A 17,466-nucleotide genomic window follows, 5' to 3' on the forward strand; every position below is an offset into this window, starting at 1 on the left:
TAAACAAAAACTCCTGACAGAAGTTATTTTATGCACCACTTCTCTGTGGCCTCTTTACCCTGGTGACAACCCCGAATGCAAATTCCTCGCACGTGTTAGAAATGGGCTAATGGGTTTGCAGCTGCTAGGGAGCAGGTAGGAGCCAGAGAAGGCTGTGAGAAGGCAGGAAGCATAGCAAAGGACCTGGTCCCAGACTCTGCTCCCAGCTCTGTTACAGGTACAGAGGACCTGTCTGCCCCACCCTACTCCTCAACTCATGGTTCAGAGGCAAGGTTTGGGCACAGACAGCAAATGAGTCCTGGGAAAAACATCTTTCTTCACCAGCTGGAGCGGGAAACAGGTGGCTCATAAGCCAAGGTTCCCACAACACGAGTTCAGCCCCTGCTTACAGAAAAGACAATTGAGAAGGGGGAGGGTGGGGAGAGAGGGGAGATGGAGCTTTGGCAAGGGGTGAAAACAACCCCAAGGGGTGTGCTTCTTTCAGACCCCAGCCATCCAAGTGGCGTCAATCCACCACCGAGGGTCCGCGATGCCCAGCCTCGGCCATAGACAGCCATGCCTCCCCCCCCCCCCCCCGGGAAGTAAGAGCAACCTCCATTTGCAGGTCTTGAGCTTGGACTCTGTGGAACCCTACACTCTGAGGACAGGCGCTAAGAACACACCCCTTAGTTTTATGTGGAAGGAGCTGCTCTCCAAAGCCCTGGCTGTTGGCGACTTGGACCCAGAATCCGGATAGCTCTGGTTCTTGCACCTCATTCCATGGCACAGCCATCCAGGGGCAGAATGGGGTTCCTGCCTGTCGCTCCATAGACTAGCCGTCCAGGTTCAGAGTGGGACAGGGGATGCCACTGCCAAGGATGCGCAAGGAACAACCCTGGTCCTTACCTGCCTCCTGCGCTGGCCTTCAGCTCTGAGGTCCTGTAAGTCTCCAGTCCAGCTTCACAGCTCTAGCGGGTCTCAGCCTCAACCTCTTATCTAGTCGCGGGGTCGGTCCGCCTAGCCCCGCCCGCCGTCGGGGGCGCCCGCTGGCACTGGCTCCGCCTCCGTCCCGCCCTGGGTGGGCGGAGGACAGGCTAAACAGCTCCTGCATCTCTTGGGTACTAGGATGGCTGCAGGGTGCCAGAGGCCACTGATCCTGGGCAGGCCAGGACCTTGGCCGATATCTTGCGCGACCAGAAAGCGTTGGCCACGTGGGATCAAGGCATCTAGGTTGGACGCGTTGCGGACCAGACGGACAGTTGGCTTCCAGGAGGAAGCAGTCCAGGTCTCTCATCCCCTGCTTGCGCTCCTCGGGGTTGCTCTGCCAGCGCTGCAAGGGGCTCCCAGGCAACTGGCTCCAGCAAGGCCACGAGGAGCAGAGGAGCAAATTACCCCCCTCCCCCGGAAGAGAGCGAAGTGGCCAATGCATGGGGACCTGCACGGAGTTCCCAAGGCTCACCCAGGTCTCCCCACTTCTCCTTTCGATGCTGTACGATTACCCCACCCAGCTCCCGTGGTCCTGAGCAACCTGCTGACAAGATTCTCCAACTCCAGCTCCGCGGGGGCAAAGCAAGTGAAACACGCCTTACGGTCCTGTGCTGGTGGCCAATTTGTGTTCCTAGTCAGATCACAGCGTATTCTACCCCTGCCCTGGCCAGTTTGCTCAGGTATTCTTCTTCCTCATTCCATGAGCTCTGACCTTAGGATCCAAAGTACCAATATCCTCCAATCCATCCTGATTCTCCTCTATCACCTTACTCAGGTACCATGGCCATAAGGGTTTTTGTAGTGTGTAACTATTCCCAGCCCCACCTCAGCGCTCTAGCTTGGTTCCGGGAGCCTTGCCTGAACTTATTTTTAAGGAATCTAAGCCATCTGATTCAAGCCACGAGGTCCTCCAGTCAGCCTACTTATGAAACCAGTTTACCTGGAGCGACCTATAATATAGTTTGTGTGGTCAATATCCTGCTCCGGGGCCCAAAGGACTAGGAACTGGATTTCTCCTGCCCAGATATATGGCGTGTGGACACCGAGGGAGGTCCAGGACTCCCTAGGATTAGCAGCAGTGTGAGCCCTTCCTCAGAACCAGAGTCCAATCTTCCTTTCTGCCTCCCTTCCCTTCACTCTTTCTTACACCCTTCTCTTCCCTGCACTTCTCTCTTCCTTCCCATTTCTGTTTCCATCCAGAGTAGCTGAGAGCTTTGCCCAGAACATAGGGGCTTTTGAGGGAGTGTCGCATCCGCAGGCCCCACTGAACCAAGTTCCTAGCAGTGTCTCTTTTAACCCTTGGGACCTCCAAATGCCCTGGCTCCTCACCTACCTGTTTACTCCTCTGTGCCCATGCCTCTGTGCCCCCAAATATGGGGATGACACCAGGCAGGAACGCCCCCTCCCCCAGAGATGCTCTTCCATGCAGACTAGAATGGGGAGGGTAGACTGCTCTGGCTGGTGTGGTCAGCCGGAGCTATTGTAAGGAAACACCACAGCCTTGGAATCAGACAACAAACATTTATTTCTATAAATGCTCGGCAGTCTCAGATCCCCAGGGCCACAGGTGTCTGGGAGGTCTGCTCCCAGGTCACAAATAGGTCTCTAGGTTCTCTCCAGGGCAGAGATGAACAGAGCTCCCCGTGACCATTTTGTAAGACACAAATATCATTTCTGAAGTGGAGCCTTTGAAACCTGATCACCTCCCAGGACCTGATTCTTCTAAATGCCATCTGACATAAGAGGGTATGAGTTCTACATGTAGATTGGGGTGGGGGAATGGTTTCAGTCCTTGACACACCATACGGTAACAGGGACTTCAGGAGATGATGGTGCCCCCTCTAATCTTTGATGCCAAGAGCCATCTCTTTGCCTCTGTTCTGTAGCAACCCAATTCTATGCAAGTATCTCCTACATTCAAAGAGACTGGCTTCTTTTCTGGACCTCACAAGCAAGTTAATAATACACTTTGAGATCACTGAAGACGTGACTTGCTAGCCTACTATGCAATTAGCATGCTGAAGTTTAACTTGCCGTTAAGAGAACAGTGTAACAACTGACCTTACTTGCCTCAGTTTCCCGTGTGATGCACTCTCACAAGCTATGCTAATCCATAACTTTGGTCTCAAGTTATATACTCTTCCACGACTATCCAGAGTAATGGATGTGCGTATGAGCGTGTTGTGGTAATCATTTGCTGAAGGTGGCCAACAGCCTGGAAGTGACCTTATATAGCAAATATCCATCACAATCACTGGAGGAACCTGTGGATATAACTTGATAAGGTAATTTTGTAGTACTGAGTATCTCAGGGTCAATTAGAATCACTTACTTAATACCTTGCAAAACTATCTGAATTCTGTAACAAATCTTCCGTTTCCCCTGCTGTGCTTTCTGTTCTGTTCAGTAAATAAAGAGCAGAGTCCAGGACAGACAGAAGATACAGGTAGAGAATTAAAGGATCCAAACTTGGGCTCTCTAATCAGTCAAACGAATCCAAGGAGAAGTGCTGAATTTTCATTCCTTGATGTGACGCCAAAGCACTCCAATGCCTCTGAGGTAATCCTTAGTGCATTTTACCAGCACACTTCTCGGTAGTAATTCTGATGCCAAGAAAGGGGCAGGAGCCCATCATTGGCCCAGTTGAAGTCATCGAGAAAATAAATGGCTGCGTAAGGAAGAAATAGTGGGAATAACTAAAGAGGTCATTTAAGGACAGAGACACAGAGCAGAACTTAGGTTCATCCAACCCATAAAACAGAAACAAAAGCCAAGAAGAATGAAGGTTTGAACACCAAGAATACAATAGAATGGTCTGTACTAAGCAGGGTGTAGGGAAATAAATACCATGGGGCAAGGGGACCTCTAGACTACCCATGGTGTGAGGAATAAAATACCATGGGGTGACGTGGTATACAGACAAAACACAGCAGTTAAGTAGTGTGAAACTCAGTGATAGAGAGTGGTCACATGTCTCCAATATTGGGTTAATATCCAATATTCAGTACTCCGGCCACAGCTGACTTACCATGCAGCTAGGACAATGGAACTTTTCATGTTCTCAGAGAAAAGGGCCAAGAGGGCTGGGCTGTTAGCCTCACCACAATTGGCAGAGAGCTAAGGGTGCATGCACTCCTCCTCACTTTCTGGGCTTTTACAGGTAGATGCAGTGTGGTTGACTCTGAGGTGACTGAGCCTGATGAACAGCCAGACTTTCCTTGCTGGAACTTGGGCTAAACGCAGAGCTCAGTTCCTTATAGTTGGTGCTGAGGATGCTGGCTAAGAGCATTGGATGAAAACAGGTGATGCTGGGGGATGACTGGAATGGGACGATCACGTGGGGATCGAAAGGGGAGAGAGGGCAGTGGTAGGAAATAAGACAGCTAGAATTAAGGGTAGCATGGAAACATAATACAGTAGAAACCTAAAACATTTGCATATGTGAAGATGAGCTCAATGAAATCAACAAATAATGGGAGACAGAGATCCACCTGGCCATCTCTTGTCACCAAATGAAGTTTCTAGTAGAAGGTTTGGGTCACATCTGAGTTGTTGGCTAGAGGGATTCCACAGAATCCCCAAACAACCCAGGCTTTTGTCAACACTTTATAGGTTGCTCTCCGCAAATGGTCAGAAAGTCCCCATTGCTGAAGACAACACAGACACAACTCATTGAACATGGAGGTGTCAAGCTGGCACCCACAGAAGCCTTCACTCCTGTGTTCCAGCATCGTTGTTACAAGAAGGTATTCTGCATGCTATCAAAAGAGAAATGTAAACAACAAGACAGCCGTAGATCCTTTATCTACTATGGTGTATGACCTCAAGACACGCTAGGGTAACTAAATGTTGCAAAATTGGGAGTAGCCAGTTGTGCTGGCTAGTCTTATGTCAGCTTGAAACAAGATGGGAACCTCCACTGAGAAAATGTCTCCAGAAGATCCAGCTGTAAGGAACCTCCACTGAGAAAATGTCTCCAGAAGATCGATCCAGCTGTAAGGAACCTCCACTGAGAAAATGTCTCCAGAAGATCGATCCAGCTGTAAGGAACCTCCACTGAGAAAATGTCTCCAGAAGATCGATCCAGCTGTAAGGAACCTCCACTGAGAAAATGTCTCCAGAAGATCGATCCAGCTGTAAGGAACCTCCACTGAGAAAATGTCTCCAGAAGATCGATCCAGCTGTAAGGAACCTCCACTGAGAAAATGTCTCCAGAAGATCGATCCAGCTGTAAGGAACCTCCACTGAGAAAATGTCTCCAGAAGATCGATCCAGCTGTAAGGAACCTCCACTGAGAAAATGTCTCCAGAAGATCCAGCTGTAAGGAACCTCCACTGAGAAAATGTCTCCAGAAGATCGATCCAGCTGTAAGGAACCTCCACTGAGAAAATGTCTCCAGAAGATCGATCCAGCTGTAAGGAACCTCCACTGAGAAAATGTCTCCAGAAGATCCAGCTGTAAGGAACCTCCACTGAGAAAATGTCTCCAGAAGATCCAGCTGTAAGGAACCTCCACTGAGAAAATGTCTCCAGAAGATCCAGCTGTAAGGAACCTCCACTGAGAAAATGTCTCCAGAAGATCGATCCAGCTGTAAGGAACCTCCACTGAGAAAATGTCTCCAGAAGATCCAGCTGTAAGGAACCTCCACTGAGAAAATGTCTCCAGAAGATCGATCCAGCTGTAAGGAACCTCCACTGAGAAAATGTCTCCAGAAGATCCAGCTGTAAGGAACCTCCACTGAGAAAATGTCTCCAGAAGATCGATCCAGCTGTAAGGAACCTCCACTGAGAAAATGTCTCCAGAAGATCGATCCAGCTGTAAGGAACCTCCACTGAGAAAATGTCTCCAGAAGATCGATCCAGCTGTAAGGAACCTCCACTGAGAAAATGTCTCCAGAAGATCGATCCAGCTGTAAGGAACCTCCACTGAGAAAATGTCTCCAGAAGATCCAGCTGTAAGGAACCTCCACTGAGAAAATGTCTCCAGAAGATCGATCCAGCTGTAAGGAACCTCCACTGAGAAAATGTCTCCAGAAGATCGATCCAGCTGTAAGGAACCTCCACTGAGAAAATGTCTCCAGAAGATCGATCCAGCTGTAAGGAACCTCCACTGAGAAAATGTCTCCAGAAGATCGATCCAGCTGTAAGGAACCTCCACTGAGAAAATGTCTCCAGAAGATCCAGCTGTAAGGAACCTCCACTGAGAAAATGTCTCCAGAAGATCCAGCTGTAAGGAACCTCCACTGAGAAAATGTCTCCAGAAGATCCAGCTGTAAGGAACCTCCACTGAGAAAATGTCTCCAGAAGATCCAGCTGTAAGGAACCTCCACTGAGAAAATGTCTCCAGAAGATCCAGCTGTAAGGAACCTCCACTGAGAAAATGTCTCCAGAAGATCCAGCTGTAAGGAACCTCCACTGAGAAAATGTCTCCAGAAGATCCAGCTGTAAGGAACCTCCACTGAGAAAATGTCTCCAGAAGATCGATCCAGCTGTAAGGAACCTCCACTGAGAAAATGTCTCCAGAAGATCGATCCAGCTGTAAGGAACCTCCACTGAGAAAATGTCTCCAGAAGATCGATCCAGCTGTAAGGAACCTCCACTGAGAAAATGTCTCCAGAAGATCCAGCTGTAAGGAACCTCCACTGAGAAAATGTCTCCAGAAGATCCAGCTGTAAGGAACCTCCACTGAGAAAATGTCTCCAGAAGATCCAGCTGTACGGTATTTTCTTAGTTGGTGATTGATGAGGGAAGACCCAGCCTATTGTGAGTGGTGGCATCCCTGTTCTGGTGGTTCTGGGTTCTATAAGAAGACAGGCTGAGCAAGCCATGAGGAGCATGTCAGTAAGCAGCACCCCTCTATGGCCTCTGCCTCAGCTCCTGCTCTCAGGTTCCTGTCCTGTTTGAGTTCCTGTTCTAACTTCTTTGATGATGAACAGTGATGTGGACGTATAAGTCAAATAACCCCTATCCTCCACCTCGCTTTTTGGTCATGGTGCTTCATTGCAGTAATAGAAACCCCAACTAAGAGGTCAAGCAATAATTGATTTGATGTAAGGCTCACACCACGGGATAGAACCCATACCTGATACTGCTTAGGTGATCAAGACCCTAAGCCTTGATAGCCCAGGGACCTAGGGCAAAAGCAAATAATACTGGCCTAAAAAGAAATGTAAAATGATTCCTAAAGGTATTTGGCTATACTCATAGATCAGTGCCTTGTTCAACTATCATTAGAGAAGTTTCCTCCTGCAGCAGAGGGGAACAGACACAGAGACCACAGCCAGACAGTGTGCAGACATCAAGAGACTTCGCAACACTCAGTCGTAGATGGGATACTGCCATCAAATCCCTCCCTTCAGAGCTCGGGGAACCCCAAAGAAGAGGAGGTAGAAAGAATGTAAGAGCCAGAGGAGATGGAGGACATAAAAGATAATAAGGCCCTCTAAGTCAACATGATCACATCTCATATGAACTCACAGAGACTGAAGCAGCTTCTATAGGGCATGCTCAGGTCTGCACCAGGTCCTCCCCATACATATTATAGCTTCTAGTTTAGTGTTTTTATGGGACTCTTGAGTGTATGAATGAGTGAGTCTCTGATTCTTATGCCCTCTCTTGGGCTCTTTCCCTTCTGTTGGTTTGTCCAACTTTAATATGATGGTTTTTGTTTTATTTTATTATATTTAATTTTGTTCTTTTTTAAAAAAATAAATGAATGAATGTAAATTTAGCCACTAGGGTAAAGATCAAAAACAAAGCTGTCATTTATAACTGCTGGGATAGGAAAAATCAGTTTTCTCCAATGGAATGACATTGGGTATATCAGCCACTCCAGGACAAAACACAAAAAGTGTATTTTTTGTGTTCAACTGTAGCACACGCACAGTGGGAAACATGAATGCCCCAAGAATGCCCCCTTTATTGTGTCCTGGGGCAGCTCATATAGAGATAGCCATGCCCCAGTCAAACCCACCAGAAACCATTCCCCTGCCATCAGGAACTCCTGAGGGTCTTGTGCTCAGAGCAGCTGTAGGCACTCAGATCAGGGGAAAACAAGTTGTTTAGAAGAAATTTGGGGTCTGGGGGTTCACAGCTCCCAACATTCAACACAAAAAATAATGAACTCAAATAAAGAAATAAACAAATAAACAAAACAAAGGAAGGAAGAAAGAAAAGAGGAGACAGGTGGAGGTGCTATATGGCAGTTGAATGAAAATGGCTCCCATAGGTTCACAGGGAGCAAACCTACTTGACAGGGATTAGGACGAGGAAGTGTGGCCTTGTTGGAGGACGTGTATCACTGGGACTTAGTTTTGGGGTTTCAAATGCTCAAGATAGACCCAGTGCCTCTTTTTCTTCTCACTGTCTGCCAGTCAAGATGCAGAACTCTCTAGGCTCCTTCTCCACCACCGTGTCAGCCTGCATGCTGCCATGCTTCCTGCCATGACAGTAAAGGTATATACCTCTAAACCAATTAGAAGTTTTCCTTTGTAAGAGCTGCTATGGTCATGGTGTCCCTTCACAGCAATAGAAACCTGATCAAGAGACTATATAAAGGTTTGTATATTAACCTTCAGAGACTGCCACCACCTCCCCACAATACTGTACGTTATTTTTTAATATAGTCCGTTTTAAATCAATGCGGCAGGAAGTGGATTCAAGGTTATGGGCTTTCATGTCACAATCTCTTACTGTTTGAGCACCACTTGTTGTAAGTGTGATCCTCCCTCTACCTGATAGCCTCTGCAATTTCCCTGAAGTCAGTCCAGCTGTTTGTTTACGTCTGGACTCTGCTTGCCTACTGTAATGCAAACTTTTCAGTAGCCTGCACTTCAGAGCCGAAGCCCTGACTTTCAGATATGACAGTGCTGCCTGGGCCAACACATCCTAACCTGTCTGGTCCCTTCTACCTCGTGCTGTCATACACTCGATGTGTTTCTTGTGAGTACATTGCTTTCGGTGTTGTTTTCCTATGCAATGTGGCAGTTTCTGCTTTTTAACTGAGGCATTCATACCCTGAATGCTTGACATGAAGACTGCTTTGGTTGGACTTCTGTCTACAGGCTGCCCCTGGCTTTCCATGTTTTTCTGATATGTTCTCGGTCTTTTCTCAGATCAGGTAGCTGTGGTTTCATTCAACACTGAAATGTTGGTCTGTCTGTTGCTCCATTGCATGTAGTAGGCACCATCTCACTGTGTCTTTCACCGATAGCTTTACCCTAACTTGCAGCAGGAACACTCGACTAGAGTGCACTCCCTTTAGCTTTTGGGCTGTCAGCTTCAAACATTTTGCTGTACACGTTATGAACTGGAGAATGCATTGTCAACTTGACAACAGGTGACCATCCTCCAAAAGAGATTTAAACAGTGAAGAAAACTTTTGCTATTATCTTCCTAACTACCTTTTCTTCTTCCTTGGTTTGAACCCAGATTTCCAAACCCTCTCATTCATCATGGGACTAAAGTACTTGCTGATTGCATGCTGATTTGATTTGACACCAGACACTATAGATTTATTCACCCCTAAGATCCTTATGACCTGGACTTCCTTCTGGAGAGGCACGTTCATCCCCTGTTCCTTCTGACCTGAGGCAACTTTTTGCAGTTTAGGAGTGAACCAGCACCCAACTAGCTCTCACAGAACCGGACAGGCAGGCACTGGTCACCATTCTGAGGCTCTTGTCACCATTTCTTGGCACGCAGCTTGCATCGCTTGCTGCTGAGTGGGTTGCACAATTCAGTTCTGTCTGTGGGCAGCTTCATGTAGATGAGAGACATACTCATCCTGACCCAACTTTAATCCTAGCACTCCTGGCTGTGACACACCTTTTTTTTTTTTTGTTTTGTTTTGTTTTGTTTTTCGAGACAGGGTTTCTCTGTAGCTTTGGAGCCTGTCCTGGCACTAGCTTTAGTAGACCAGGCTGGCCTCGAACTCACAGAGATCCGCCTGCCTCTGCCTCCCGAGTGCTGGGATTAAAGGCATGCACCACTACCGCGCAGCTCACACCTTTCAATAGTGTACCTTCAGATAATATCTAGCTTTTGTGCTCAACTCAGCTTCTTGTATTTTTGTGATTGACACTGTTGGCAATGATGAACTGGCTCACTGACTCAGCTTTTGCTTACTAAAAATGTCTTTATTTTGCTTGACGATAGAAAGGTATTTTTAAACACAGAATTCCAGGCTGGCTTTTTTTCTTTCTCTCTTTAATTTTGAGGATGCCACCAGCTATCTAGCTAGCATAGTCAGAGGCCAATGAGTAGTTGGTGGCCATCAAGGAGTTGACAGCTATCAGTCACCAAGAAATCAGCAGGTACTGAGAACTTGTTGGCAGTCACTGAGGCGGCTCTGGTCATTGAGAAATTGGTTGTCCCTGAGAGTTTGGCTGTCATTGAGAAATCATCTGCCAGTCATGGAAAATTTGGCTGCTAGTCACTGAGAATTTGGTTCTCGTTGAGAAGTGGACTACCATTGAGAAGCCAGCTGGTATTCACCCAGGAGCTGGCTGACAGCTATCAGACCCTAGCCAGTGGGCACTCAGCAAACACCTGGGCAGGCTTGTGCCTTGTGGGAGCGCACACATTTTTCCTGGAAACCCTTGTTTTCCTTTCAAATTATTTTACATTGTGTGTTTGTGTTGCGTGTGAGTGTGAAACCGTGCCAGGCACACATGGGAACTTGTGGGAGTTTTTCTCTCCTTCGACCATGTGGGTCATGGGAGGTCAAACTTGGATCATCAGGCTTAGTGGCAAGCACCTTTTCCAAAACCTGGCTTGCTTGGTGTTTGTTCGATTGGGTGCTCACCGAGATGCCTCTTTTATGCCTGCATTTATAGATTTTGGGGAAATTATGGTTATTATCTTGTCAAATATTTTTTTCTGTCCCTGAAAGGTTATTTGACCATGTTTCTCGGGCTACTCATTTCTTTTCTCTTTATTTCCTGCCCTTGCTTGCTGCGACTGCACATTGCTAAGCTCCAGCCAGGTTCCTGTTTCTTCCTTCAGGACACCATCCAATAGGATTTTCTCAGGTGTAACATGGTATGCATGAGTTTGTCTCTTCCAGTGTGCATCTCACAGATCCTTTCCAAGTGGCTGGAAAAGAAGGGGACCAAATGTGGAATAGCTGCGGAGCTGGTCAGTAACTACTTAGCCTGGTTGAAGTCGTGCTTCAATTCCCAGACCTAAAGCGGGCACCACTCTCAGATCCACCAGCTTTCCCAAGTAGGCTGATTGCTCTGGCCTTTCCAGCACAACTGGAAAGGCTCCTTGATTGATACGAACCCCAAACACAGATTTGGCTTCTAGGTTTTCCTGCCAACACGACCTGAAGTGCAGTGAGGGGCCTATTCGTGACTGTTCATCCCCCACTCATGGCTATAAGCCTTGAAGGATGCAGGGCTGGGCTGACATTGGAGGTGGACCTGCGATTTTGGACTCCTTTCCCCAGTCAGCATGGTGCCATAACTGAGGACTGGTGCTCATGGCTAACCGTGGCCAGAAAAGCACCTGTAACTGAGAAATTAGCAATGGCTCAGTTATATTTGGGGATGCCCTGGTGACTGTGCTCCCTTTGCCTTCTCAAAGTCCTCCTCCACCCAGCTGTACTCCTGCCTACGACCTTGGGTATGGCCAGGTGACCATTCTGTTCAGTGAGGCAGGAGGGTGACTGATAAACACCAACACAGTGAAGACCCTTCACCTTCCTGCCATCTGACAGGCAGTCTTGGGAGGGGATGGTCTGTCAGCCTGGGACAGGGATAGTAACAGTGGGCAGGGGTATCTGGGAGGATATGTAGGGAAGAAAGGGAGAAACATTGTCATTAAATTACAGTCTTAAAATCAAACAAAGCCGCAGGCAGAGCTGCCCTGTCTGTGTGAGAAACAGATCTTCTTTGCTGACTTCAGCTCTCTGTGGCCCTTATCTGTTACTGTGTAACTTGGCCTGGGCAAATCCACTGGCCCTGCCCAAGATTCTGCTTCTCTTTTCATGCTGAAATACTTTGCTTAAGAGCCTCTGTCTCCAAGACCAGAGGTTTCTACCTGGGACCCCAAGACAAGTGCTGTACCAAGTTAAACTGCTGTCAGCCCTGGAGTGTTGCCTCTCTCCTGACTCAAGGTATGACAAAGGGCCACTGTCGTGCAACTGGATAGAATAGGCAGGGGAGAGCCACCACTGCCTGTGCAGTCCAGTATCTCTCCACGTGCCTATTGACATTGTCATGATTAAGACTGGGACTAGGGTGCTACCAAACCTGGGGTCAGGGGAGCATAGATAGGTACTGGGAGATTTGTGAACTCGTGCCATCCTATGCTGAGACATAGGGATGAGGACGGGTCAGCCATGGTACTGTGCAGTTGACTGGGCATGTGCACACCTGCGCACACATGTGCCTGCTTGTGTGTGAACTTGCACATCGGATGGTTAATTGGTTAAACTCATTCTTCCCACTTCTTGAGAACCCCTATCACTTTAGACAGGGAATGGTGAGCAGGAATGGACTTTAACTCAGCTTTTCCCTAAGAAAATGTTTAGATTGGCTCCTGACCAAACTCAGCTCATCCGAAGGTGGAGACACGGCTCGTGGAATTCATCTTCCTGGGAGAAGGTATGCCTTATGTTAATAGGTATGACTTCAGCAACCATGCTGGAAAACACACAGGAATGTAACCTACAATATGCAAATCTAGGGGTGGGGTTGGGGTACAAGTGATAGGTGCTGGCTCTCCCTACCCTGGTTCCATGTAGAACAGTAGTTTGCCTGGTTGCTGCCCTGCATGTGTGTGGCCAGTGTGTGCTTGGAGCTGCAGTATCTCCCGTGTTCTTGAGCAAAATGATTACAGGTGACCACTTCCTGAACCAGCCTGCCAGGAAAGCATATAGCTCATGTCTTGGTTTGACTCTTTAAAAAAACTGTAAACAAACCAGTCATGGCGGTGCATGCCTTTAATCCCAGCACCTGAAGGCAGAGGTAGGTGGACGTCTATGAATTTAAGGTTAGCTTAGTCTACATAATGAGTTCCAGGGCAGCTGAAGCTGGTGAGATCCTGTCTCAAGAAATAAGTCAAAACAAATTTTAAAAATCTTAAATATACTTAGTGTCAGAGCTGACGGTCATTTAAAAAATGACAAGTTCGCCGGGTGGTAGTGGTGCACGCCTTTAATCCCAGCACTCGGGAGGCAGAGGCAGGCGGATCTCTGTGAGTTCTAGGCCAGCCTGGTCTACAAGAGCTAGTTCCAGGACAGGAACCAAAAGCTACGGAGAAACCCTGTCTCGAAAAATCAAAAAGAAAAAAAAAAGTTCATCAAAAAACACAAAGGAGAGGGATGGAAAGATGGTTCAGCAGGAAAGAGCGCTGCTGTTCTGGGAGACTTGAGTTTGCTTCCTAGTGCCCACAGGGACCGCTCACAACCACCTGTAACTTCAGCTGTAGGGTACCTTTGATCAGACCTGCAAGGGCACCTGCATTCATGTGCACATAAACGTAATAAAACTGATAAAATGAATCTTAAAACACAGGGTGTAAACAAAGCTTGTGAAACAGTATCAGGTTAGACCCTATTTTCTCACTGCATGGGGCCCGCGCCGACACCCTAGTGTCCCACTGCTCTGGCAAACACCAGTCATTTATTCTGGGGATTGACTCAGGTCTCAGGCTTCTGCAGCAAGCACTTAGCGGCTGAGCTATCCCCTCAGCCTTCACCAAACCTTTTCGAGGGTGTAGGTCTTCAGCTGTTGTTTTTACTTGTTTCTCCATCTTTTATAGTGGTCCCAAGGGATGAATCTGCTGACAAACGTGTTCAGAGTTACACAGGCATCGCGCATAAGAAACACAGAATCAGCCTGCTGCATCAAAGAGATGCACGCGTGTCGTGTGGGTGAGGTGGAGCTCCTGGCTCCAACACTGCCAGGAAAGCTTCCGCACACAGCTGCAGGCACTTTCCAAGCCTAAAAGATGAGCTCACCTTGACGGGCTTTCCATCTGTTGTCTTTCCACTGAGAGGCATTTAACAAAACACACCGAAGCTTGTAGAACTTTACGTTGTGTTGTGTTTATTCCACCTAAAACCTGAAGACCGCACCCCAAAGGAGCCTGCAGGCAGGGCGGGCACAGCCCCAGCCCCTGCTTGCTCTGTACATTCACAGTTCTGAGCGCGGACTGAGGTTGCTATCAAGAGTAATCAGGAGAATGAACTCCATCCCAGGTCTGCTCAGGATTCTCTCAATGTGCCCAGGGGCATTCCACAGGAATCCTTCACTTGCAGACGGAGGGGCAGAGCCCCAACCTCGGGACATCTTAGTACATTAATCTCCTTCATTGGCCTTTTCGTGGCTTTTCTCTTCTGGAAATTTGTACTCTACAGTTATAAAAACCAACCCGTTGGCTACAAAGGCTGTGTTCACATTTCATTCATACCTAACAAGCTAAGAGCCCAGAATCCAAGCTCCCTGCCCATCCTGTGGCAGTGTGGCGCTGTGTGGCTGAGGTTGAGGGGCTCTGTTTACGTATTTCTCTTGGGGGAAGCACACACTAACACTCTCTCTGAGAAAGTAAACACCTGTTCCTGCACTTACTAACCTGGTGGTCATTTTTTATAGCAATGCCCCGGATGTAAAAATCTAATTTAGGAGTAAAAAACAAAGTTACAAAGCAACCATTGCTTACAAAACAAACTAAACCTACGGTCACTGTTGTGCTTTAAGGATGAGTTTGTCATATAAAAAGATGAAACCAGGTAATGCCAAAGGGGACAGCCTGGACCCTGTTCCTTCCTGACTTCAAGGGGTGGCCAAGCGCAGTAAACTGTGTGGTCTGTCCCCTGCAGCTGTCATCCCCACAGAAGGACACCTGTGCTCAGAGGGTGGCTGCTTTCCTTAGTCACCATGTTAGGAGAGGACCTCCTGGCTCATCTCAGTATGTCTGCTCCGAGGTCTAGAATGACATCATAATGACATCATCAAGACAAGGGGATGCCTTCCAGTTCTTTCCCACTGCCTGATTCTTTACTCACATTCAATGCTCTCAGTTACATGAAGTAGATTTTGTTATATTGAAACTGAAATACCGAATTGGCAATGTTTATATAAAAAAAAAAAGATGGGGATTCAGGAAGGCTTAAGGAAAGCAGAGGATGCTGGGGCCAGTCTTTGCGGCTAAGCGTCCCATGGACCTAAATGGGAGGAGGGCAGAGAGACCCTTTAAACTGTGGCCACCGGAGACAGCCTCAGAAGCTATCAAAAACAAGCCTGGAAATAAATATCCATAAACTAACACAAAAAATGGAGTAGAAAACCAATTTTCTTTCTTTTTTTTTCTTTTTTAAAAAAAATGTTGAATGTTTTCCAAAGTACCTAAGTGAGGTTTATAAAATAGTCACAGGCTCCTGCACAAACACAGAAACACTTATCATCGGGTGATGCCCCCTCACATGGTGAGCCAGAGATGGCAGAGGCACAGAAGCAGGACAAGGTGACTGTTCCAGGATAGGTGTGTGCAGACCCCCACACTGTGCACACCATACAGACAACAAGGAGAAAGATTGACACATACTCAAGACCAGCGTATTCGAGGTGAGTCACACAGCCAGACCTGTGCCCACTCAGCCTGTGGAGTCCCGCTCCACAGGGAGGTCCCGAGCACCCACCCGCCTGCCTGCCTGCAATAGGCAGGTGGGATATACACACAGCTTCCCTGCAAATGCCCAGCTGGGCCCTGAGACAGAAAACAAATACATCAGAAGTCTTTTGGACCTCGGGTCTGCAGACAGAAAGAGATGGCGTGGGAAGACAGGGAGATGCAGATGGCACAGCACACACACAGGCTCTAGGCCACTGGAGTCGGGCGGTGATGCAGGAGGGGCCTCATCCCTCCAGAATCGCCCATTCTAGTCCACTTTCTTACAAGAATTCTTTCTCCCAAAGTCTGAGTTTTCAGGGCTGAAGTCAATGCAGAAGCCATTGGGAGTTGGTGCTGGGGGTGTCTGTGCACAGGTGTCAAAATGTGTCTGATCAGGGTACAAATAGTCCTCCGCGAAGTCGGGGTACATTTCTGCAAACTCGCGGAAGTCATCTGCAAAGACAAGGAAGTTGATTATTGGGACCGAGAGAGCCTCATCACCAGCCAATGGTCAGAGATTGCCCCAGAAAGGTCAACACCCGTGTGATGACCGGGAATTCCTCAGGTCAGGGACTAAGAGCAGGCTATGGCAGTGAGGCCTGAGACAAAGGCTGTGGGTGTTGGCATCCAGCTGAAGCTTCCTGGAGAGCACCTCCAATGCAGCTGGGGTGGGTGTTCCCCCACAAGGGTACCCAGGTCAGAAGCCCCTGCAACTTTGCCTGGTTGTGGGCTCTAAACTTTAAGCTTGCTTCTAAATCACAGGGAGAAACTGGACCCATGATTATCGTATCTTTCTGGGTTTCAGAAAAACCTTCTTCAGGGGATCCATTACTATGTGGGGAGGAGGTAGCTTAGGGTATGGAGATGGGGAAGGGGTTCCATTCACATCCCCAGGCCTCCTGAGGCCATGCTCTCTTTTGCATACCTGGGCTGGAGTGTCCACTAAATCCTACCCCTGTTTGGGAACGACACTCTGTTGGGACCATTTGGAGTCCTGGCCTCCAGCTGCTCTTCCCTGCTAGAGAACTTTATTTTCCTTCTGATTTGAGTTACTGAAAGCTGTGTCAAAGTTGTTTACCAGCTCTGCTTCACGAGCGAGCACGTGCTGCCTTGGCCTTGAGGATCAGAGGATAAGGTTTTCACCTGCTGGCCCACCTGACTGTGGGGTGTATAAGCCTCCATGGTACTACTGAATAAGGGGCTTCTTACCAGTGACTAGAGGTCCGTGTGTCTGTCTGTCTCTGTGTGTGTTTGTGTGTTTCAACCTCCAGCCCCTTGCCTGAAGCTCGGAAACTGTATAATAGCGCATAGAGCGCAGACAGGCGTTGTGAGCTGCAACACTGTTCTGACTCCACTTACCAAATGTGATTCTTCCCTTCTCCTCTTGGTCAATAGCCTGGAACAAGTCAGTCACTGTTAGTTCTGATACACCCAGTGCGGTCTTGAGGATGCAGGACAGGTTGGCCTCATCTATGCTGCCATCCTCAGGTGATCCATACATCTGCAAGGGACAGCAAAGAGTTACCCTGGGGGGGGGTCTGGTACATTTTCCCCGGTGGTCCTGTTCCCACCTTGTCAAAACAGCTGGCACCCTTGAGAGGGTGGTGCCTACAAGTACCAGGCAGAGGCATGCATGTCTGTCTCTACTGTCCTTTGCAGGTCCCTCATGGACATGCAACATGTCTTGGGTGAGACATGGATGCTGTCATAACTGTGGGAGCAGAGAAACAAGTAGAGAGAGATGAAGTGAAGACTCAGCTCTAGCAGGGAGCAGCAGAAGGATTCAGTGTGCCAGGGCCAAGCTAGGGCCAAGCTAGGGCCAAGCTAGGGCCAAGCTAGGGCCAAGCTAGGGCCAAGCTAGGGCCAAGCTAGGGCCAAGCTG

The 17,466-nt window shown here is 48.2% G+C and overlaps 2 protein-coding genes across 4 annotated transcripts in view; both read right to left on the reverse strand.

The window, feature by feature from the left end:
* Slc6a3 (solute carrier family 6 member 3) overlaps window positions 1-977 on the reverse strand; it is a 32,813-nt gene extending 31,836 nt beyond the window's left edge. The window contains exon 1 of one of the 2 annotated variants that reach the window (XM_075975708.1): window positions 886-977. The gene's annotated coding sequence lies outside the window, so the exon portion shown is untranslated. The remainder of the gene's footprint in view (window positions 1-885) is intronic. The other variant, XM_075975707.1, reaches the window with a different exon arrangement.
* A 13,026-nt stretch (window positions 978-14,003) lies between these two features.
* The window catches only part of Lpcat1 (lysophosphatidylcholine acyltransferase 1), a 50,685-nt gene continuing 47,222 nt past the window's right edge, over window positions 14,004-17,466 (reverse strand). For both annotated transcript variants that reach the window (XM_075975710.1, XM_075975711.1), the window contains exons 13-14: window positions 16,944-17,085; window positions 14,004-16,037 (exon numbers count right to left, since the gene is read on the reverse strand). In XM_075975710.1, the coding sequence (XP_075831825.1) occupies window positions 15,853-16,037; window positions 16,944-17,085 (327 nt within the window). In that variant the 3' untranslated portion in view covers window positions 14,004-15,852. The remainder of the gene's footprint in view (window positions 16,038-16,943; window positions 17,086-17,466) is intronic.

This window comes from Microtus pennsylvanicus, chromosome 6, assembly GCF_037038515.1.
Source record: "Microtus pennsylvanicus isolate mMicPen1 chromosome 6, mMicPen1.hap1, whole genome shotgun sequence".
Lineage (NCBI taxonomy): Eukaryota > Metazoa > Chordata > Mammalia > Rodentia > Cricetidae > Microtus > Microtus pennsylvanicus.